Raw genomic sequence first — 24,885 nt, 5'->3', positions numbered from 1 at the left:
GACTGAGGTGATCAGGGAGGTGAGAAAGATCAAAAGCTCTTATTCTCAGCTCTCTATCAACGAAGAATCTGGAGCACCTCTTTTCTTAACCTTCTCCTCTGGAGGCAAAGATAAGACTGAGGTGATCAGGGAGGTGAGAAAGATCAAAAGCTCTTAGTGTGTTGGGAATCTTTGCCTCCTCCTAGTGGCCTGGAGTTAAATCCCAGGTGTTAAGACTCATGTACTCTTACCACCTTATATATTGTTTACTGTACCACTGTATTTGCATGGAACCACAAATATTACATGTTTTGAAGGCTAGATTAAAGGGGACATTATTTTGGAACAATTGTGTGTCCTAATTCCTAGTGTCTCTTTGCGGGGGGGTTATATACTTAGGCCTAGATAACAAGTGGAGTAAAAAATAAAAGCAGTATGGAGTGTTAACACTGTTGGTGCAATTGCACTTGAATTTCTGCACTGCTATTATTGGACGGCTAATATTTATCTTGCGAGCAGAAGAATGGATAGGATGGATGTGTAATTTCTCTCAGGTAATAGATTTCTATGAGGGGCCACACTAAAAATATTCATGTCAGACAATGCAAATGTACACAGGAGATTGATCATAAAAATACAGTTTAGACAGTGGAGTTTTTCATTTATTTCTATTGTTTTTCAATGTGTATTTGAATGCAAAACATAAAAGTTTAATAAGAATGGATAGTGAGCAATAACAACATTAATAAGACACTTTATATGTATCAGGCGCATTCCAAAACCTTTTGCACTACACATCCACTTGTAATCTAGGCCATTGCTTGCACAGAACGCTAGTGTTAACATAGCATTTAAATAAAACAACAAGCTGATACAATGAGACTTGTTTAGTCTGCAAGGCCCCTGGTGGTACTTAGAAAATGTCACTGACATGTGTGTAGCTTTTATAGCAGCACTCACTACTTTTCTGGAGGATAAGAAGATACAAATACAGAGAAATATTGCAAATTTTATCCATTTTACTCCCATAGTTAGATCTCAACTGAGCTGCAAAAATGGGACGTTTACCAGAAAATGGAGCGACAGATTTTTGTAGTTGATTTTTCATTTGCAGCTGTATCACATTTCCCTTACTATTTCTAATGTATTGCAGGCTGTCACTAAATATTATTGTTTGTTTACCCTGTAATAACAACTGTAAGGAACTAAGTATATGGTATATTAGATGTATGAGTGTTATTTCTACACACTGATTCCCCCAAATCAACCAGTGCCCTAGTAATCATTGCTGTAAATGTCACAGTGGTACTGAATAAAAACCTATTGGACTTCCCACAGCTAAAAAATAACCCTATAAATGCTGGACCCACTACCATTCTTTAACTCATAAGTTCTGTAATCTCCCACACAACTATTAACCCTATAATAACCGTACCACAACATTATAAACCTTATACACACCGGACTAACTACATCTATTAACTTTATGGGGCTGATTTATTAAAGTGCGGACGGACATGATACGATGAAGCGTATCATGTCCGCCGCACATCGATAAATGCCGACATCATACGCTGTCGGCATGTATCATTGCACATGCAGTTCTTGTGAACTGCTTGTGCAATGCTGCCCCCTGCAGATTCAAGGCCAATTGGCCGCTAACAGGGGGTGTCAATCAGCCCGATCGTATAGGATCGAGCGGATTGATGTCCGCAGCTTCAGAGAAGGCGCACAAGTTACAGAGCATCAGTCTTTAGACCGCTGCTTAATAACTGCTGTTTCCGGTGAGCCTGAAGGTTTGCGCAGAAACAGGGGCATCAAGCTCCATTCGGAGCTTGATAATTCGGCCCCTATGTGTTGAACCCGCTACAACTATAAATCCTAAACCATCTTCTCCACGCATGTCTATTAATCCTATATACACTGAAGGAACAAAAACTCGTTAGGCTCATTTTCAAAATCTTTATAATGTCCAATAATTTTCTGATGTTATTAGCACCTTATTATTTTTTTACTTTCTTACAATGGTACATATGTCAAACAGCATAAAAGCATCTTACCTTTCTCACCATTATGAATCTTATGAACACTATAAAGATAGTCTATTGGGTCCAAAGTGCATCCCTCAGAATTAAAGTTTTAGAAAGTTAAAATATTTACACTTTTACTCTACCAGTTCTGTAGAAAATCTGTTCAGGAATTCAATTACTGTGAACATTACAGCCTAAGGTAAAACTTGTAACAATTACTTTAAAAACTTTATTAAACAATGGCATATTGGGATTGTTGCTGCATAGAGCAATGCTACCATCTAGTGGCTAAATACCAAACTTACATAGTCTATGGTAGAAATACAAAAAAGTATAGAGTTGATTTTGTATGAATCATCAGGACTATAGGGACCCCCCAAGGAATTAAGGAAGGTTAACATTCTACTGAGATTGCTGTAACTCTTTAGAGGCAATCCTTGCATTTATGGATGATAAGAATACACTATGCAATATCTCACTCCAATAATAAGTTTTAGTTGACAGCAAGGGTTGGATATCAGCTTAAAAAACAGAGCTGCTATTTAACATAATGTGACAGCTGATTTTTAATAGCCACATTATTTGTGCAGCCGGATAACAATCCCCTATATCTTTAGTTCATGGTTATATTTAAAGGGATATGAAACCCAAACTTTTTATTTTATGATTCAGATAGACCATGCAATTTTAAAGAACTTTCTAATTTACTTCTATAATCAATTTGTCTTCATTCTGTTGGTATCTTTTGTTGAAAAGCAGGGATGTAAGGTCAGGAGCGTGCACGTGTCAGAAGCACTATATGGCAGCAGTTTTAGCCATTTGCACGAGCACTAGATGGCAGCACTATTTCCTGCTATGTAGTACACAAAACACTTACCTAGGTATCTCTTCAACGCAGAATATCAGGGGAACAAAGCAAATTTGGTAATAGAAGTACATTTGAAACGTTTTAAATATTGTGGGACAGATTACGAGCGGCGCGTTAACAGTTAAGCACGAGCGATAAGGGGTCTATCTCAGCTGTTTGCGCACGTCAGGTTTTCCTCTCGTATTACAAGTTGAAAGTAAACACGATCGCTTGAGCGCAATTGAAGTTAACGCTTCGGGTTAGCGTGAATTCAGAGCTCTGGTTAACTGTTTCGAGAAACAAAAAGGTGTCACAAAACACATCAACATTACATTACAAAGTACAGTTACACAGTTAACACCAGCTAATAACAATCATTTAAAAAAAGTTATAAAGGCTCAAAGATATGAGATGTCAGGTGTTAGAAAAAAGGAGACAAAGGACTATTAAGATACATACATATATATGTCTAAATAAATATATTTATATATATGTCTATATATACTGTATGTACATATATATATATAGTGTGTATGTATTTACAGACATATATACACATATAAACACATAAATACTTATGCATTGGAGCCCTTCACAGTAAAGAAGATAAAAACAAGTAAAAACATATTTATACAATATTCATATTTAATAAAGTGTTATACTGTGTATTTACTGTAAATATTTCACATTTTAATGTTTTGCACGTAGCAGAATAAGTTCTATGCATTTTTACATACATATCTATACATATATATATATCTATCTATCTATCTATCTATATAAAATCATACATATATATATATCTATCTATCTATATAAAATCATACATATATATAGAGAGGCATAAATATATATTTTACCAAAAAAACCCTCAGATATATGTAGAAATATGTATTTATGAATAAATAGAACATATTCTGCTATGTGCAGAACTTTGGAATGTAAAAATATTAATATTTTCATGTTGGGTTCACTTGAGAATACGCAATCGTGTTTGAGTGCTATTAGGGTGTTAAGTCCCCCACACACACACACACACACGCACACCTTTTTTGCTCCATTAACTTCTATGGGGGAATAGGTAAACGCACGCGTGATATTCTAAGTTCGGCTTTTTGTCACGTTAGCTCGCAAGCAAAAACAGCTTACTTTCAACTCATAATATGAGCGCAACCCGACACACGCAAAAGCTTACTTCTAGCGCAGTTAACGCTCAAGCGGGAGCGTTAAATAGCTCTCCACTTGTAATCTAGCCCTATATGTTCAATCTGAATAACAAAATAATTTTTGTTTTTTTTATATCCCTTAAATTATATTATTCTTAACCCTTCAGACCTCAGAACCCATCTTTTTGACTTTGTAGTTCTCTATGGCAAGCACTGCATTTTGTAGACTTAGTTTTAACAGTTGGTTCTTTACAACATGCCCAACCATATCAGTGACATCATTAGCGCACGTGTGACGTTCTTCCGGAGGTAAATATCCTGCTTCTTGACAATAGGTGATGAAGAATATGCACAAAGAGTTAAGTTGCTCCTCAGAAAGCGCCAATGACTTCAGCCCCTCATTAAATGCACGTCTTATTTTGTGTCTTTTCACCTTCAGTTTCAGTACTGCAGCCAATGTAGGAAGCTCGTTCATCTGATCTGGAAGCTGCTCTTTTACTTGGGAATGAAGTAGTCTCAGTGCGTCAAACACATAGCTGTAGATCAGGTTCCGATCATAAGTAGAAAAACTGTGTGTAACATAATAGAAGAGATGTTAGGGAATCCATGGCATTTCCTGGTGTCACTTAAAGGGACATTAAACACAGCAACATTTCATGCATATGAAAGAGAACTATTTAAACAGCTAAAGGGACAGTAAATAATTCAGACAGAGCATGCAATTTGAAATAACTTTCTAATTGATTTAAATGAGCAAATTTACTTTGTTTTCTTGATATCATTTGTTGAAGAGTAAACATAGGCCTAGATTTGGAGTTTGGCGGTAGCCGTGAAAACCAGCGTTAGAGGCTCCTAACGCTGGTTTTAGGCTACCGCCGGTATTTGGAGTCATTCAAAAAAGGGTCTAACGCTCACTTTTCAGCCGCGACTTTTCCATACCGCAGATCCCCTTACGTCAATTGCGTATCCTATCTTTTAAATGGGATCTTTCTAACTCCGGTATTTAGAGTCGTGTCTGAAGTGAGCGTTAGAAATCTAAGGACAAAACTCCAGCCGCAGAAAAAAGTCAGTAGTTCTGGGCTAACGCCGGTTCATAAAGCTCTTAACTACTGTACTCTAAAGTACACTAACACCCATAAACTACCTATGTACCCCTAAACCGAGGCCCCCCCACATCGCCGACACTCATATAAAATTTTTTAACCCCTAATCTGCCGACCGCCACCTACGTTATACATATGTACCCCTAATCTGCTGCCCCTAACACCGCCGACCCCTATATTATATTTATTAACCCCTAACCTGCCCCCCACAACGTCGCAGCCAGCTACCTACAATAATTAACCCCTAATCTGCCGACCGCAAAGAGCCGCCACCTACATTATAGCTATGTACCCCTAATCTGCTGCCCCTAACACCGCCGACCCCTATATTATATTTATTAACCCCTAATCTGCCGAGCGGACCGCACCGCTACTATAATAAAGTTATTAACCCCTAATCCGCCTCACTAACCCTATAATAAATAGTATTAACCCCTAATCTGCCCTCCCTAACATCGGCGACACCTAACTTCAATTATTAACCCCTAATCTGCCGACTGGAGCTCACCGCTATTCTAATAAATGTATTAACCCCTAAAGCTAAGTCTAACCTTAACACTAAATATAATATAAATATAAATCTAACGAAATTAATTAACTCTTCTTAAATAAATTATTCCTATTTAAAGCTAAATACTTACCTGTAAAATAAATCCTAATATAGCTACAATATAAATTATATTTATATTATAGCTATTTTAGGATTAATATTTATTTTACAGGTAACTTTGTATTTATTTTAACCAGGTACAATAGCTATTAAATAGTTAATAACCATTTAATAGTTACCTAGTTAAAATAATTACAAAATTACCAGTAAAATAAATCCTAACCTAAGTTACAATTAAACCTAACACTACACTATCAATAAATAAATTAAATACAATTCCTACAAATAAATACAATGAAATAAACTAACTAAAGTACAAAAAATAAAAAAGAACTAAGTTACAAAAAATAAAAAAATATTTACAAACATTAGAAATATATTACAACAATTTTAAACTAATTACACCTACTCTAAGCCCCCTAATAAAATAACAAAGCCCCCCAAAATAAAAAAATGCCCTACCCTATTCTAAATTGGATGGAGAACCTCTTCTTGCTCCGCTTGTATGAAGAATTTGGCTCGGCTGGGTGAAGATGACTCAAGGTAGGGAGATCTTCAGGGGCTTAGTGTTAGGTTTATTTAAGGGGGGTTTGGGTTAGATTAGGGGTATGTGGGTGGTGGGTTGTAATGTTGGGGGGGGGTATTGTATGTTTTTTTTTACAGGCAAAAGAGCTGAACTTCTTGGGGCATGCCCCGCAAAGGGCCCTGTTCAGGGCTGGTAAGGTAAAAGAGCTTTGAACTTTAGTAATTTAGAATAGGGTAGGGCATTTTTTTTTATTTTGGAGGGCTTTGTTATTTTATTAGGGGGCTTAGAGTAGGTGTAATTAGTTTATAATTGTTGTAATATATTTCTAATGTTTGTAAATATTTTTTTATTTTTTGTAACTTAGTTCTTTTTTATTTTTTGTACTTTAGTTAGTTTATTTCATTGTATTTATTTGTAGGAATTGTATTTAATTTATTTATTGATAGTGTAGTGTTAGGTTTAATTGTAGATAATTATAGGTATTTTATTTAATTTATTTATTGATAGTGGAGTGTTAGGTTTAATTGTAACTTAGGTTAGGATTTATTTTACAGGTAAATTTGTAATTATTTTAACTACTTTAGCTATTAAATAGTTCTTAACTATTTAATAGCTATTGTACCTGGTTAAAATAAATACAAAGTTACCTGTAAAATAAATATTAATCCTAAAATAGCTATAATATCATTATAATTTATATTGTAGCTATATTAGGATTTATTTTACAGGTAAGTATTTAGCTTTAAATAGGAATAATTTATTTAATAAGAGTTAATTAATTTCGTTAGATTAAAATTATATTTAATTTAGGGGGGTGTTAGTGTTAGGGTTAGACTTAGCTTTAGGGGTTAATACGGTTATTAGAATAGCGGTGAGCTCCAGTCGGCAGATTAGGGGTTAATAATTGAAGTTAGGTGTCGGCGATGTTAGGGAGGGCAGATTAGGGGTTAATACTATTTATTATAGGGTTAGTGAGGCAGATTAGGGGTTAATAACTTTATACTAATAGCGGTGCGGTCCGCTCGGCAGATTAGGGGTTAATAAGTGTAGGCAGGTGGAGGCGACGTTGTGGGGGGCAGATTAGGGGTTAATAAATATAATATAGGGGTCGGCGGTGTTAGGGGCAGCAGATTAGGGGTACATAGGGATAATGTAAGTAGCGGCGGTTTACGGAGCGGCAGATTAGGGGTTAAAAATAATATACAGGGGTCAGCGATAGCGGGGGCGGCAGAATAGGGGTTAATAAGTGTAAGGTTAGGGGTGTTTAGACTCGGTGTACATGTTAGGGTGTTAGGTGCAGACGTAGGAAGTGTTTCCCCATAGGAAACAATGGGGCTGCGTTAGGAGCTGAACGCGGCTTTTTTGCAGGTGTTAGGGTTTTTTTCAGCTCAAACAGCCCCATTGTTTCCTATGGGGGAATCGTGCACGAGCACGTTTTTGAGGCTGGCCGCGTCCGTAAGCAACTCTGGTATCGAGAGTTGAAGTTGCGTTAAATATGCTGTACGCTCCTTTTTTGGAGCCTAACGCAGCCATTCTGTGGACTCTCAATACCAGAGTAATTTTAAAGGTGCGGCCAGAAAAAAGCTAGCGTTAGCTACGCGGGTCGTTACCGACAAAACTCTAAATCTAGCCGATAGGAAGACTGATAGGAGCTTAGAAGAGTGCATGTATCTTTAGCACTCTATGGCAATAAAGGATACCAAGAGAACTAAGCAAAATTGATAATAGGAGTAAACTGGAATGTTGTTTCAAATTGCATGTTCTATCCAGTTCATTTAAGTTTAAAGGGACATTCCAGCAAAACTTGTAATACACATGGATGCATTTCAGTTTTGAATAGAAGCATTTTTGCAATAAACATGTATAAGCAAAAATGCTTTTACTAAAAGCTAAAGCTATTTCAAATGTGTATTTAAGTATGCTCCATGCACCAGCATTTAAAACAAAGCACTTGCTCGGAGAGCCTAAGGTGCTTGTATCATCTAGTAATGACTCAATTTGTTAATTCTGACATGATACAAGAACCACTGGTGCTCTAAGCCTCCCACATCTCTGCAACTAAATAAACCTATTAACCCCTAAACTTCCAGCCTCACACATCTCTGCCACTAAATAAACCTATTAACCCCCAAACCGCCGTCCCACCAGATCGCAAAACACAAAATTAAATTATTAACTCCTAAACCTAACACTCCCTAACTTTAAATTAAAATTACAATATAACTATATTTAAATAAATAAATAACCTTACCTGTGAAATAAAAATAAACTTAACATTAAACGATAAATTAACCTAACCTTATTATTCTAATAAAATAAAAAAACTACCATTTAAAAAATCTAAATTACAAATTTTAAAAAACACTACGAGAAAAATTAAAAAATCTAACATTACAAAAAATAATAAACACTAAATTACGAAAAATAAAAAACACTAAGCTTACAAAAAATAATAAACGAAATTATCAAAAATAAAAACAATTACACCTAATCTAATAGCCCTATAAAAATAAAAAAAAAACCATAAAATAAAAACACCCCCTAGCCTACAATAAACTACCAATAGCCCTTGAAAGGGCCTTTTGTGGGGCATTGCCCTATTTAAACAGCTCTTTTACCTGTAAAAAAAATACAAAGTCCCCCCCAACAGTAAAACCCACCACCCGAAATAAAAAAAACTAACTTTAAAAAAAAAATTAAACTACCCATTGCTCCTAAAGAGGGCATTTGTATGGGCATTGCCCTTAAAAGGGCATTTAGCTCTTTTTCAAAAGCCCAAACCAAATCTGAAAAAAAAATACCTAACACTAACCCCAGAATATCTACTCACGGTTGCTGTAGTCCAGTCATCCAGGCGGCGAGAAGTCTTCATCCAGGCGGCGAGAAGTCTTCATCCAGGAGGCGACATCTTCATCCGTCGCGGGGGTGTCTTCTATCTTCATCCCGGCGGTGCGGATCGGCAAAGACATCCAGCGCGGAGCATCCTCTTCATGCGGTCCCCGCTGTACACTGAAGCTTCAATGCAAGTTAGCCGTTTCAAAATGGCGTACCTTGCATTCCTATTGGCTGATTTGATTCTTCAAATTCAAAACAGCCAATACGATGAGAGCTATTGAAATCCTATTGGCTGATTTGAACAGAGGGAGAGTATCTGGAGACAAGGTCTGAGAAATAGGGGGGAGCAGTGCAGTTGAGGGCTTTGTATGTCAGAGTGAGAATTTTGTGTTTAAACCTGGAGGCAAGAGGAAGCCAGTGAAGGGATTGGCAGAGAGGTGCAGCAGATGAAGAGCGATGTGTAAGGAAGATGAGCTTGGCAGAGGCATTCATTATGGATTGTAAAGGAGCTAAGCTGCAGCTGGAGAGACCAGAGAAGACAGAGTTGCATTAATCAAGGCGGGAAAGGATGAGAGAGTAGATTAAAGTCTTAGTTGTGTCTTGTGTAAGGAAATGTCTAATTTTAGAGATGTTTTTAAGCTGGAAGTGGCAGGATTTAGCCAAGGACTGACTGTGAGGAGTGAAAGAAAGATCTAAGTCAAGTGTGACTCCAAGACATCAGGCATGCGGGGTAGGGGTAATGATGGAGTTGTCGACAGTTATAGAGAGATTGGGGTGGAGATTTTGCAAGAAAGGGGGAAAATAAGGGGCTCAGTTTTGGAGAGATTTAGCTTGAGGTAGTGAGAGGACATCCAGGAAGAGATGTGAGAGACAGTTAGTGACACGGGTTAGCAAGGAAGGAGATAGGTCTGGTGCAGAGAAGTAGATTTGGGTGTCGTCAGCATACAAATGATATTGGAACCCATGGGACTTTATTAGGGAACCTAATGATGACATGTAGATTGAGAAGAGAAGGGGACAGAGGACAGAGCCTTTCGGTACCCCAACAGAAAGTGGTGACGGGGCAGAGGAGGCCCCAGAGAAGGCTGCACTAAAGATACGGTTTGACAGGTATGAAGAGAACCACGAGAGGGCTGTGTCACAAATGCAGAAGGATTGGAAGGTTTGGAGCAAAAGAGGATGGTCAACAGTATCAAAGGCTGCGGACAGATCAAGGAGGATAAGCAGAAAGAAGTGGCCTTTTGATTTTGCTGTAAGTAGGTTGTTGGTAACCATAACGATTGCTGTCTCTGTGGAATGATGGGGACGAAATCCAGATTGCAGTGGTTCAAGGAAGGAGTTTAAAGCGATAGTAAACCCCAAAAATGTATTTTATGATTCAGATAGAACATACAATTTTAAACAACTTTCCAATTTAATTCTATTATCAAATTTTATTAATTCTCTTGTTATCCATTGCTGAAGAGACAGCATTGCACTACTGACAGGAAGCTGAAAATATCTATTTAGCCAATCACAAGAGACAAATGTGTGCAGGCACCAATTAGCAGCAGCTCCCACTAGTGTATGATATGTGCATATTCATTTTTTACAAGGGATACTAAGAGAGCGAAGCATATTTGAAAATAGAAGTGAATTTAAAAGTGTCTTAAAATGACCTGCTCTATCTGAATCATGCAAGTTTAATTTTGACTTTCCTATCCCTTTAATATAAGGAAATTGGATAGGCGTGCATATACTAGCTTTTCGAGAAGCTTTGAGGCAAGAGGGAGTAGGGAAATAGGGCGGTAGTTGGATGGGAAGGTTGGATCAAGAGAAGGTTTTTTTGAGCATAGGTGTGACCAGTGCATGTTTCAGAGATGAGGGAAATATACCGGTGCTGATGGAGAGGTTGAAAATGTGTGTGAGTATAACGGTAAGGGTAGAAGAAAGGGAGGGGAGCAGCTGTGCTGGATAGGGTCAAGAGGACAGAGTGGGGTGAGAGCTCAGTTTAAGTGCCGAAACTTCTTCCTCAGTAACAGGGGAGAAAGAGCTAAATTTATGGCTATGTGGGTTGTGGTTGATTGCGAGCGTTTGAGGGGGTGAGGGAATGGAAGTATGTTGAGAGCTGATTTAGTTTCTGATGGAGTCGATTTTGTTATTGAAGTGGCTGGCAAAGACTTGAGCTGACAGAGAAGTTGTATTAGGGGGTGGGGGTGGGCGGAGAAGAGTATTGAAAGTGGAGAACAGACGTTTTGGGTTTGAAGAAAGATTAGAGATAAGAATAGAGAAGTAAGGTTGCTTACAGAGATTAAGGACAGAATAGTAGGAATTAAAAATTAACTTGTAATGAAGGAAATCAGCTGAACTCCGAGATTTTCTCCAGTGCCGCTCATCAGTACGAGAATATCTGCGTAGGTACCGTGTCAGAGGAGTATGCCAGGGCTGAGGATGAGTGTGTGATTTAGGAGCAATGGTAAGAGGGGCCAGATTGTCAAGGACCGATGTAAGGGTGGAATTATAGTGGCAGATAGATTAGTCAGGGCACTTGCCTTATGTCTTGTATAATTCTTATCTTAGTGCCTCACTTATAAAATGTTCACTTCACAAAGGTGAACATATGCTATTGTAACAATGCATACTGCCCAGGCAATGCACCCCCAGTGCAATGCACAGCCCAAGCTAGTGTTAAATATATAGGCAGGGCAGTCAGCTGGGCCCACTAAATTACTTAATTGCTAAGTCAAAAGACAATTTAAAAGGCCAAATGAAAGTTAGATTCTGGTCAGGTCAGGGTGAGATAAGTTAAGATAAACAAGACAGTAAAATTTTGAGGAGGTGGGAGCTATGGCATGTAACAGCTATACATTTAAGAATAATAGCAGGTACAGGCAGTCCTCGGGTTACAGACATCCGACTTAAGTACAACTCGTGCTTACATACAGAGAAAATAGAGCTTTATCGACAATCCTTCTTTCCAGGATAATCCAAAATACTGAAAATCCAATTGTCACAAGGACAGAAAGTGATGTGAAATTTTCTGAACAGGGGCACAGATAGCAAAACAAACTTTATCCTATGCTATCCAAAACAAAAAAAAATGTTTGGCTAGAGTTTCACCTAAAAAAAGTGCCTGTTCCAACTTACATACAAATTCAACTTAAGAACAAACCTAAAGTCCCTATCTTGTACGTAACCCGGGGACTGCCTGTATTGATAAGGATTGGACATCACATGGCAATTAACAACACATTAGAAGTAAGACATTGGGATAACATTTCAATAAATGCAGGACTTAATAAAACCTAAAACCATTTGCTCAATGAGAGAGCACTAGAATGCAGTGAATAGGTTGCAGATGAGCAGGGATACTATTCACGTACCAAAAGAGAGTTACAGGAGAGGAGAGAGCACTAGAATGCAGTGAATAGGTTGCAGATGAGCAGGGATACTATTCATGTACCAAAAGAGAGTTACAGGAGAGGAGAGAGCACTAGAATGCAGTGAATAGGTTGCAGATGAGCAGGGATACTATTCACGTACCAAAAGAGAGTTACAGGAGAGGAGAGAGCACTAGAATGCAGTGAATAGATTACAGATTAGGTGTAATTGTTTTTATTTTTGATAATTTTGTTTATTATTTTTTGTAATTTTGTAGTTTTCGTAATTTAGTGTTTATTATTTTTGTAATTTTAGATTTTTAAAATTTTCTTGTAGTGTTAGGTTTTTTTAAATTTGTAATTTAGATTTTTTAATTGGTAGTATTTTTTATTTTATTAGAATAGTAAGGTTAATGTTAGGTTTATTTTTATTTCACAGGTAAGTTTTATTTATTTAAATATAGTTATATTGTAATTTTAATTTAAAGTTAGGGGGGTGTTAGGTTTAGGGGTTGATAGTTTAATTTAGTGTTTTGCAATGTGGGGGGCCGGCGGTTTAGGGGTTAATAGGTTTATTTAGTGGCAGAAATGTGGGAGGCCGGAGGTTTCGGGGTTAATAGGTTTATTTAGTTGCGGAGATGTGGGAGGCCGGAGGTTTAGGGGTTAATAACTTTATTATAGTGTCAGAGATGTCGGGGAGAGGTAGAATAGGGGTTAATAGCTTTCATATAGTGTTTGCGATGCGGGAGGGTGGCGGTTTAGAGGTTAATAGGTAGTTTATGGGTGTTAGTGTTCTTTGTAACACTTTAGTTATGAGTTTTGTGAAACATTTTTGTGACACAAAACTCATAACTACTGCTTTCACATGGCGGTATGGATCGTGTTGGTATAGGCTGTAAACAAAAGCTTTTTAGCCTCACCCCACAACCTGTATTACCGACGCTATGAAAATCCCACACAAGTGTGCGGAATGGATGTTGCGTTATAGGCTAAAATGCTTGTGGTATAGCTATACTGACACGACTCACAATAGCTGCGTTACTACCATTACGCTGAAATTGCCATTTCTTCAGCGTTAAAAGCCGTAACGCAAAACTCGTAATCTAGGTGATTGTTAATAGAGACTTTAATTTACTAAATGAGCCATATTACCCATCTATGTCTCAGTGTCCTGATGGATTGTACACCTATTTTCTATTATGTTATGCACCTAATGCTTGTTTGTGTTTTCTTAAAAACGTCAATAAAAAAAAAGAGAAAAGAAAAATGTCAAATTGTGATTGACTGATTTTTAAACTAAGTAGAAACTCGTTTTCACACCATGTTATGCCCAAGGACAAAAATAAAAATAAAAAAAAATTGCACAGGAACAACAGTAAAAAAGAAAACTGCAATAAATTCCTAAATACACTACAATGAAAGAAAGTGACTGTTCCTTTAAAGCCCCTATGCTTCTTTGTACAAGTACCAGCATTTCTCATTGTGTGCACTCATTCCTGAACTCTTATACTGAAAGGCTCTGCCTGGCAGGAGATTTGTCTGCCTTCATTATATACTTTTCCTGTCATCTACCATCTAACCTTGTTTTTTCACTGTATCAAGCTGCCTGACCTGATGTTCATTTCTACTATAATTATTTCGGCCTAGCAACATCAGGCCTGCATATTTCATAGTCATGTGGATTTCACCTCAGTAATAAAGGAAAATAGATCTCCATTTTGTGTTTCTCTCTTCTTAGCTGATGGTAAATAGACAAGTTTGTAGAATGTTGTGATGGAATAATACAGCAATTCATGTTTAACCCATGTCTTCATATAAATACATTGCTGACCATTGGCATATTCAGATTGTGTGCAGCACTAGGCAGTGGGAAATGTGCTACCTCCTCAATCCCACAGCCCAGCTATGGGCTTAATTACACAACATTTGTAAAAAGTAGTTTTTTTATTTTGTTAAGTAGCAAGTCAGTTTTCACTTATTACAACACACTTGTAGGTAAAATCCTTTGCTCTTGTTACGTAGATGTTGCCATAGGTAGCCACTGCTTGCTACATAATACACAGTTATAGGGATTTGTAGGGGTAGATTTATTAACTGTTGAGCAGATGTGATTCGCTACAGCGAATCATATCCACTCGACATCACTAAATGTGGACTGCATACACTGTCCGCATTTAAAATTGCACAAGCATTTCTGGTGAAATGCTTGTGCAATGCCGCCCCTGCTCACTGGTGGCCATTCGGCCACTGGCAGTGGCTGTCAGTCATCCCGATCGGATAGGGATTATTTCAATCCAAGGCCTGGAGCAGCATCCGCTGCTTAATAAATGGAGCCCGTAGGGTCAAGGAGCTTCAGTCGCATATTTTGCTTATGTAATTATAGCGACAGCTTCAGTTGCTGCAAGTCCATGTGTTAGAGTCGGAGTGGGTACCTACAGGAGCAAAGTAGCTGTAGCGGTTTCAAAGCTTTGTAAGTAAAATGAAATAATTGATGTATTTATATTTATATAAAAAAAGTTACACTTGCAATATTATCTCCTTATATAAATAAATAGCATCTTCTAATTTCAGAAATCTTAAAATAATTAACAAATAATGTATGCAAAGATTAATATTCATATATTGTATTGTTTTAAAACCATAAGTATATTTTACCAATGCTCTGGTATTACTGCTAACTCCATTATAGTATATATCTATTAAATAACATTTGGTTTTGGTAATATTTTTTTTTTTTTAATAATTTTTTTATTGAGGTTATGCTGGTAAATACAAAAGGTATGGAATACCTCACAACAAAAACAACAACAGTGTCAAATTTACAATAGCTATTCTTATACACGAAATAACAACATTGTATTGTGCTAGGTATATATTAGGAACCTCTATTTTTTATTATATTCTTCACTTATTTCCTCAGATAACACAAATGGTCACTTTTGGACTGGGCAAAGCAAATGTAGTCTAGTGGAAAAATAGCATATGGAGTGGTCACTTATGGACCTGAATATGTAATGGGAGGCGGAAATTAGCAACTGAAGTTTTTAGCTTCAAAAATATGAGGGGGGGAGGAAATTCAGCGGGTAAGCACCGCTATTCAAATATGGGGGAGTGTGGAGGGGCGGAGCCATATGAAAGGGCGACAGGAGGAATGCAATGGGACCTCTAAGATAGTTACTGGAATCAGGCCACGTCTGAGAAGGGTAATGTGTTAGGATTACTTGAAGTATATTCTTTAAGTTCCAGTAGGCTAAGTTAATCTAGGAGAGACCTCCAATATGGCAACAATAGATGAGTTAAGGGCTGCAAGGGGTTGCTATATGAGCTTACTGAGGAATAAGTAGTAAGTATAAAGTATAAAAGGGGAAAAGAAAAAAAAAAAAAAACATAAAACCATATTGAAAAGCATTAAACTCCTGTAAACATTGACTCTGCCAAGAATACTAGTCAACTCCCATTCTCGAAGTGTCTAAGATAATATCAGAAAAAAAAGTCATGCATATATATTGACAGACATATAATACAATACTTCTTAGCTAAATATTATGCATTAATACAACATCTCTTAAACTGACTCGAGTCACTCTTGTGCCTTAGAAATAGAGTGAGAAACTGAAAAGGATCCTCACTAATATAAATGGCCACCTTTGGACCTATACAAACCTATAAGGGCACGTGAAATACAAAATATGGATATAATAAGAGAGTGAAATGTAGTAGTTGTAGTTTGCAAAAATAATTCCCCTAGTGTGTAATATATATATTGAAGGGTTATCCCCACTCAAAAGAGATAAATCCCTCTTGGCCCTACTAAGGGCTTAAGTATTAACTTTATATTATCGCAATAATGTAGCAATGACTACTTGAGCATCTATTATTAGTAATGATACGACCAACAAGTTGTAGTCAGATAACCCGCTAACAATGCGCCAATATTAGCTCAATGTTTTACTATAGGGTTAACCGCATGATACCCTGGACTATATGTAAGAAAGCAAGAGCAATAAATAATATGGGATATGCCAACTACATGATACTAAGTGTTAACGGACATAAAGACTTGTGATATACATGTATATACCAGTAAATATGTCTTTCTAGTTTGCCTACTAGGTTGTTATCAGGTTTCTGTACCATACAGAACAATGGGAGTAAAATGACTAACTAATTTAAGGAGTGAAGTCTGAGAATACTCAGGCTCTGTTTCCCAGACAGCAAAACTTATGAAATGTGGTCTAATGTCTGAGGTCATGAACATTTAATGTAGGTGAGCCATAGAATCGAGTATGCAACAGCAAATGTTTATCTAACTAAATATATAAGGAACACACAAACTTCATGTAAGGAAAGACACATCCCTAGTATACAGAGAAATATCTGTGCCATAGGAGACCAGAGTAATATCAAGGATGGGAGCTATAGAGCTCAGAGACCTCTGCATTTAAGGGAGCGTATGGACCAGCAAAACATGCATATTACAATTTATGTACACAAAACCCAAACTCAATACTTATAATGTAGTACACAAACAATACTATACTATCTGATGAATAAAGTCCAGTCTATATATGGTGAGTCAGAAGACACTGCTTAATTGTTCCTTTTCCAGAGGAGAGTGGTTGCTCCTAGCGGTGCAGCATACATCAGCAGAGTCCATAACTGCTAACCCACTCCCCTTTTAATGAGAGAAATAAGCAGTAAGATAGGGTGGTTGGCTGTGTCTAAATCACCATAGCCTGGTATTTCCGTATAAATCAGGTGTGAAAACACAATATTAGACTTTGCATAACATTGTTTCAAATATGAAAAGGATTTTATATTTAGCTAATCACTTTTTAGTATACAGCAGAATATAAAGGAGGCTTAACATTTTAGGCAACCCTGGTATGATACTTCCTGCGTGCTCCATATATCTAATACATTGCAAAGTAATAGGACAGACACAGACATCTCGTGGTAAATTAAACTATAAGAAGGTGGGAGCCCAAGTGTTTCAAGTTGTATTAGTAAGGTATTGCCTAGCCCATTACAGACTATGTGGGCGTCTCTAGTGAAGTACAAATAGAGAAGCTCATTGCTTAGTACCCACCATTTATGTACTAGCTATAATCATAAGTGAGTATGCTAATGTTTCCAAGCAATGGGGTCATGGTATAATAAACTATAAAAGGTGGGAACATAAGCATTTCAAGCCATGATAGTTTATTGATACCTAACCCATTACAAACCATGGGGGCATAATCTATGTAGTGCAAGTAAAGAAACTCATTGCATAGGACCTTCTGTTTATACACTAGATATAATTGTAAGTAAGTATGCTACTATGTCAAGCACTGGGGTCATGGTATAATAAACTATAAAAGGTGGGAACATAAGCATTTCAAGCCATGCTAGTTTGTTGATTCCTAGCCCATTACAAACTATGTGGACATAAGCTATGTAGTGCAAGTAAAGAAACTCATTGCATAGGACCTTCTGTTTATACACCAGACATCATTGTAAGTAAGTATGCTACTATGTCAAGCAATGGGGTCGTCATTTACATGCATATAATAGGGATTCCCAATGTAGCCAAACAGAATGCACATAACCCATATCAGAAAGGCAGAAATGTCAAAGCTTCAGTAATTAATCTCAGACAAAGCTGCATGTACACAAGGCAAGCAGAGACAAAAAATATAACAGAAACTATATAAATATTGGGGCTGACAAGTCACATACACTGTTACCAGCGTACTCCTACTTCTATTATATCCCTGAATAGCATTCCCAGTATGTAAAGTGTTAATTTGAACATGTGGCAAAGACTGGAGTGTAAATGATAATCATAAATAAACCACAATGTCTTGACATAACCCCCTTAAAAAAAAAAATAGAACTCTATTGCAGTACTCAATTTAATGTCAGTCCTATTAAGAGGTATAAGTAGCACATATGAGTTGTGGGTAAGAATAGGCAAAGTGCATACAAACTACCCAATGCCAAAGTTTTAGAGGCAGGGAGATATATAATTCATATGGTTACTACCATAGTCATCAAGTTGGACATTTTGCTTGGGAAAATATGTTATGCTATAGATAAAAGTATATACACTACGCCATACCCCTTCTGTCTCCTATAGTTTAAATAAATTTTAAAGCTGAAAGAGCTGTATTCTCTGGACTTTCAGAATCCAAAATGAGCAAGGTATATGTCAGAACTGATGCGTTGCACTCAGGAAGTTTCAAGTGAATTAAGCAGTTATAGTGGCAACAGGCATGTGTTGCTAGAGCAAGTGTCCCAAGCTTGTCCGTACAGGAGTAGTATGAGGAAGAGGAATTAGGGCAAAAGCGTGTCATTCCTGCATAAGTCCAGTCTCATACCAAACATAGCCGAAGACCTCTAATCTAGCCCACGCCTAGACGGAACCAGCTCTTGGGTTGCACAATGGTCCGGAGACTCGAAGCACTCTGAAGTAGCATCAGCACTGGCTGAGTCCCAACCGGCAATGGAACGAGCAACGCCATGTCACATGTGCATTCAAGGGAGCCGTGGTAGGTTGCGGTGCAATGATGTCCATAGACGCCAAAAATGTTGCGGGCTTTCCGGCTTCTGAAGTACGCAGGAGCTAAGAACTTATCCAGGTTCAGGTTAGTGTCATAGGGAACCAAGCGGATGTAACTGTTGTATAGAGTCCCAGACTCATTATGCCTCGCCATTTTAAAGAGATGTTCTGTTTCTGCCTCTGGCTGACTTTCACTATGCTCTTTCATCGCCGGGAGTGAAAAAGACATCTCCCGTGGCTCAGAGTAGTCTGGAGGAGTTCCATTTTGAAGCGCCATATTTCGGTCTTCCTCACTAATGGAAATTGACAACCCTTCCTTAGGCCAGGCTGGGGAGACTCTATCTTCCCCGCTACATGCTGCCATAAGATCTTCAAAGTAACTATCCATCTTAGCCTCTAAGCATTTAAACAAGGTCTGCAGCGTGGCGTAAGATTCCTCCATTTTCAAGACTCATAGAGGGCCACAAAACTCTTCTCCTATACCTCTTGATCTTATAGTGATGGTAGGAATAAACGGCTCTGAGGAGATGCAAAATAGTATCGGAGCAGTCCAGGAACTATTAGAAGGCTGTTGCAAAGGTTGTTAACCAATTATTAAGTAGTAGTTGGCCTCTTCAGTTTACTGGTGATCAGAGCTCCATATGTTAGCGACCTTCCATGTTGGCGGTTGGCTCCGCCCTCCGGTTTTGGTAATATTTAATGGTGTTGTGACATATATACCAAATTAAAGATTAATATATGTAAGTTATAATGTTTATTTAAAAAAAAACAATGCAATCTTAAATAGTTTACCGACACAAACATTCCGCTAGTTTCAACTTACAAGTGTTGAATCCATCCATAGCAAGAAGAGATGTAGCGGCAGCTTATACATTTGTAGCAAGTGTCGTATTATTTGTTAGCTAGAACTCCTGGCTACTCTACAAGAAGTCTTGCTTCCTAGTTCTTGCTACCATTTGTAGCAAGTGACGTGTGATTGCTGATGTTTCGCTACTTGTAGCTAGTGCTGGTACAAAGCTCTTGCTGCCTAGTTCTTGCTACCGTTTGTAGCAAGTGACGTGTGATAGCTGATGATTCATTACTTGTAGCTAGCGCTGGTACAAAGCTCTTGCTGCCTAGTTCTTGCTACCGTTTGTAGCAAGTGACGTGTGATTGCTGATGTTTCGCTATTTGTAGCTAGCGCTGGTACAAAGCTCTTGCCGCCTAGTTCTTGCTACGGTTTGTAGCAAGTGACGTGTGATAGCTGATGATTCATTACTTGTAGCTAGCGCTGGTACAAAGCTCTTGCTGCCTAGTTCTTGCTACCGTTTGTAGCAAGTGACGTGTGATTGCTGATGTTTCGCTATTTGTAGCTAGCGCTAGTACAAAGCTCTTGCTGCCCAGTTCTTGCTACCGTTTGTAGCAAGTGACGCGTGATTGCTGATGTTTCATTACTTGTAGTTAGCGCTGGTACAAAGCTCTTGCTGCCCAGTTCTTGCTACCGTTTGTAGCAAGTGACGTGTGATAGCTGATTATTCATTACTTGTAGCTAGCGCTGGTACAAAGCTCTTGCTGCCCAGTTCTTGCTACCGTTTGTAGCAAGTAACGTGTGATAGCTGATGTTTCGCTATTTATAGCAAGCGCTGGTACAAAGCTCTTGCTACAGGTGTACACCATGGAAAAAAGAACCATTAACCAGAAGACAGGCTGGCTAAAGTTAATAAAAGCAATCCTTTATGCGAATTTCCATTTAAATGTTAGCAATAGCACAGTTTACACAATACTTTCAGTAGTGTCAACAAACAAGTTAGCTGTATGTTTTACTTAGCACCAATCAAAACATTTAAAATGCCAACTGGAACATAATAGGCTAAAACATAATTACATCACTTAGGTTTTAAAGGTCAAATTAAGCTGGTATTATTTCTTTATTTAAAGGGACATGAAACCCAAAAATATTCTTTCATGATTCAGATAGAGAACACAATTTTTAAAACATTTCCAATTTGTTTCTATTATCAAATTTGTATTGATCTTTTGTTATTCTTTGTTGAAAAGATATCTAGATAGGTCACGTGCACATGTCTGGAGCACTACATAACAGGAAATAGTGCTGCCATCTAGTGCTCTTGCTAATGTATAACATTGCCGTTTAGTACTGAAGATATGTGCACACTCCTGAACTTACCTTCCTGCTTTTTAACAAAGATAACACAAAAACAAAACATTTTTTTATAAAAGAAGTAAATTGGAAAGTTGTGTAAAATTGTATGTTCAATCTGATTCCTGAAATAAAAATTTTAGGTTTTATGTCCCTTTAAACAAGCTTGAAAGTGCTTAATGTTCAAACGAAGTTTAGTTTTAGAGATCCTGTCTTATAGTAAAGCCCTTATTTATGATCAGATCATAGGTATATCTATTTAAATACAAATAAATGCCAATTGCATTTATCATTTTCATATTTATAATATCATTTGTTGTCGGATCATAAATAAAAACTCATGCACATATAGAATTTCCTATTTAGATATATGCAGGGTTACTGTCCCAAATACTTTGCAAATTCAAATGATTTCTCTTATTTTGGATTTCAATTGATACCACTGTATCATTATTTTACATATATTATCTTTCCAGTCTTATGGCTTAGATGCTAACCAAGGACACCTTGAAGCAACCAATATAATATAAATGTTACCGATATACACTTACAGGAGAGAAATATATACAAATGGGAAAGAGGTAGTTAGTGTATAAAAACACCATTTGATGTCAAATCTGAACTTAAAGGGACAGTCAAGTCCAAAATAAACTTTCATGTTTCAAATAGGGCATCCATGTAATTTTAAACAACTTTCCAATTTACTTTTATCACCAATTTTGCTTTGTTCTCTTGGTATTCTTAGTTGAAAGCTAAACCTAGGTAGGCTCATATGCTAATTTCCTAGACGTTGAAGGCTGCCTCTAATCTGAATGCATTTTTACAGTTTTTCACCACTAGAGGACGTTAGTTCACGTGAAGTTACCTAGGAGTCAGCACTGATTGGCTAAAATGCAAGTCTGTTAAAAGAACTGAAATAAGGGGACAGTTTGCAGGGGCTTAGATACAGGTAATAACAAAGGTAAAACGTGTATTAATATAACCATGTTGGTATTGCAAAACTGGGGAATGGGTAATAAAGGGATTATCTATCTTTTTAAACAACAAAAATTCTGTTGTTGACTGTCCATTTAAATGGTCAAAATCAATGCCAAAAATTTATAAGGTCATATTCAGAATTCAGAACTCTTGGGACTCTGGTTCTCAATTCAAAAATGCAGGAACACTTCTCTCTTGGCCAATAGCAGATCTCCACCTTTCTCACCCAACATTACTTGTTCTATAATGGTCCACTTAAGGCTTTCTGCCTTTTTATAATGTTTGGACCTTAAGTCTTGTACTAATGGAGTAGAGAGGGAAACCGCACTGATATTGGTCAGGTGTTCTCGAATGCGAGACCTTGTCTTGCGGGTTGTCATTCCTTCGTACTGTACCTTGCATGCTATGCATGTCAACAAATACACTGTGTTGTAGGTCTTACAATTAAAGCACATTCTATGGAGAAAACTCTCATTCGTTACCATACTTGAAAAGCCGTCTCCAATCCCTGCATTTTCACAGGCCTTACAAGTAGGGTTATGGCCTCTATAAACTCATTTGTGCATGAGGAAAGAACTTTGTCTTACAGACTGTGTCTTTAATTTAGTGGGAGAGATCAAGTTTCTAATGGTCATACCCCGTCTAAACAAGTACCGACAGCCCTTCAAAACTATCACCTAGATTTAGAGTTCTGCGGTAGCCTTAAAAAGCAGCGTTAAGGGGTCCTAACGCTGCTTTTTAACGCCCGCTGGTATTTAGACTATGGCAGGTACAGGTCTACTGCTCACTTTTTTTCCGCGACTCGAGGCTACCGCAAATCCCCTTACGTCAATTGCCTATCCTATCTTTTTAATGGGATTTGCCTAATGCTGGTATTACGAGTCTTGGAGAAAGTGAGCGGTACAGCCTCTACCTCCAAGACTCCTACCGCCTAAAAAAGTCAGTAGTTAAGAGTTTTATGGGCTAACGCCGGAACATAAAGCTCTTAACTACAGTGCTACAAAGTACACTAACACCCATAAACTACCTATGAACCCCTAAACCGAGGCCCCCCCACATCGCAAACACTATAATAAAATTATTTAACCCCTAATCTGCCGACCAGACATCGCCGCCACCTACATTATACCTATGAACCCCTAATCTGCTGCCCCTAACATCGCCGACACCTACATTATATTTATTAATCCCTAATCTGCCCCCCCCAATGTCGCCGTAACCTAACTACGCTTATTAACCCCTAATCTGCCGACCGGACACCGCCGCCACCTACATTATAGCTATGAACCCCTAATCTGCTGTCCCTAACATCGCCGACACCTACATTATATTTATTAACCACTAATCTGCCCCCCTCAACGTCGCCGCCACCTACCTACACTTATTAACCCCTAATCTGCCGACCGGACATCGCCGCCACTATAATAAATGTATTAACCCCTAAACCGCCGCACTCCCGCCTCGCAAACACTATAATAAATTTTATTAACCCCTAATCTGCCCCCCCCAACGTTGCCGCCACCTACCTACACTTATTAACCCCTAATCTGCCGACCGGACATCGCCACCACTATAATAAATGTATTAACCCCTAAACCGCCGCCCTCCCGCCTCGCAAACACTATAATAAAGTTATTAACCCCTAAACCTAAGTCTAACCCTAACCCTCCCCTAAATTAAATATAATTTAAATAAAACGAAATAAATTTAATATAATGAAATAAATTATTCCTATTTAAAACTAAATACTTACCTATCAAATAAACCCTAATATAGCTACAATATAACTAATAGTTATATTGTAGCTATTATAGGATTTATATTTATTTTACAGGCAACTTTGTATTTATTTTAACTAGGTACAATAGCTATTAAATAGTTAATAACTATTTAATAGCTACCTAGTTAAAATAATTACAAAATTACCTGTAAAATAAATCCTAACCTAAGTTAATATTACACCTAACACTACACTATCAATAAATTAATTAAATAAATTACCTACAATTATCTAAACTAAAATACAATTAAATAAACTAAACTATAGTACAAAAACAAATAAACACTAAATTACAAAAAATAAAAAAATATTACAAGAATTTTAATCTAATTACACCTAATCTAAGCCCCCTAATAAAATAAAAAAGCCCCCTGGATTAATAATAAAATTCCCTACCCTATACTAAATTACAAAAGTAATCAGCTCTTTTACGAGCCCTTAAAAGGGCTTTTTGTGGGGCATTGCCCCAAAGTAATCAGCTCTTTTAACTGTAAAATAAAATACAAGACCCCCCCCCACCATTACAACTCACCACCCACACACCCCTACTCTAAAACCCACCCGATCCCCCCTTAAATAAACCTAACACTACCCCATTGAAGATCACCCTACCTTGAGCGGTCTTCACCCAACCGGGCCGAACTCTTCATCCGATGTGGGCACAAGTGGTCCTCCAGCCGGGCAGAAGTCTTCATCCTATCCGGGCAGAAGAGGACATCCGGACCAGCAGACATCTTCATCCAAGCGGCATCTTCTATCTTCATCCTTCCGGCGATGAGCGGCTCCATTTTGAAGACCTCCGGCGCGGAACATCCAGCTCTACCGACGACTACCCGACGAATGACTGGTCCTTTAAATGACGTCATCCAATATGGCGTCCCTCGAATTCCGATTGGCTAATAGGATTTTATCAGCCAATCGGAATTAAGGTAGGAAAAATCCGATTGGTTGATTTAATCAGCCAATCGGATTGAATTTCAATCCGATT

General features: G+C 37.8%; 1 protein-coding gene across 1 annotated transcript in view; it reads right to left on the bottom strand.

The window, feature by feature from the left end:
• Window positions 1-619: 619 nt before the first annotated feature.
• The window catches only part of SMCO1 (single-pass membrane protein with coiled-coil domains 1), a 45,975-nt gene continuing 21,709 nt past the window's right edge, over window positions 620-24,885 (bottom strand). Inside the window, exon 3 of the mRNA XM_053697859.1 lies at window positions 620-4,591. Within this exon, the coding sequence (XP_053553834.1) occupies window positions 4,186-4,591 (406 nt within the window). The 3' untranslated portion in view covers window positions 620-4,185. The remainder of the gene's footprint in view (window positions 4,592-24,885) is intronic.

Source organism: Bombina bombina, chromosome 1 (assembly GCF_027579735.1).
Source record: "Bombina bombina isolate aBomBom1 chromosome 1, aBomBom1.pri, whole genome shotgun sequence".
NCBI lineage: Eukaryota > Metazoa > Chordata > Amphibia > Anura > Bombinatoridae > Bombina > Bombina bombina.
The sequence above is the reverse complement of the archived record's forward strand: the minus strand, read 5'-3'. Positions and strand labels throughout refer to the sequence as shown.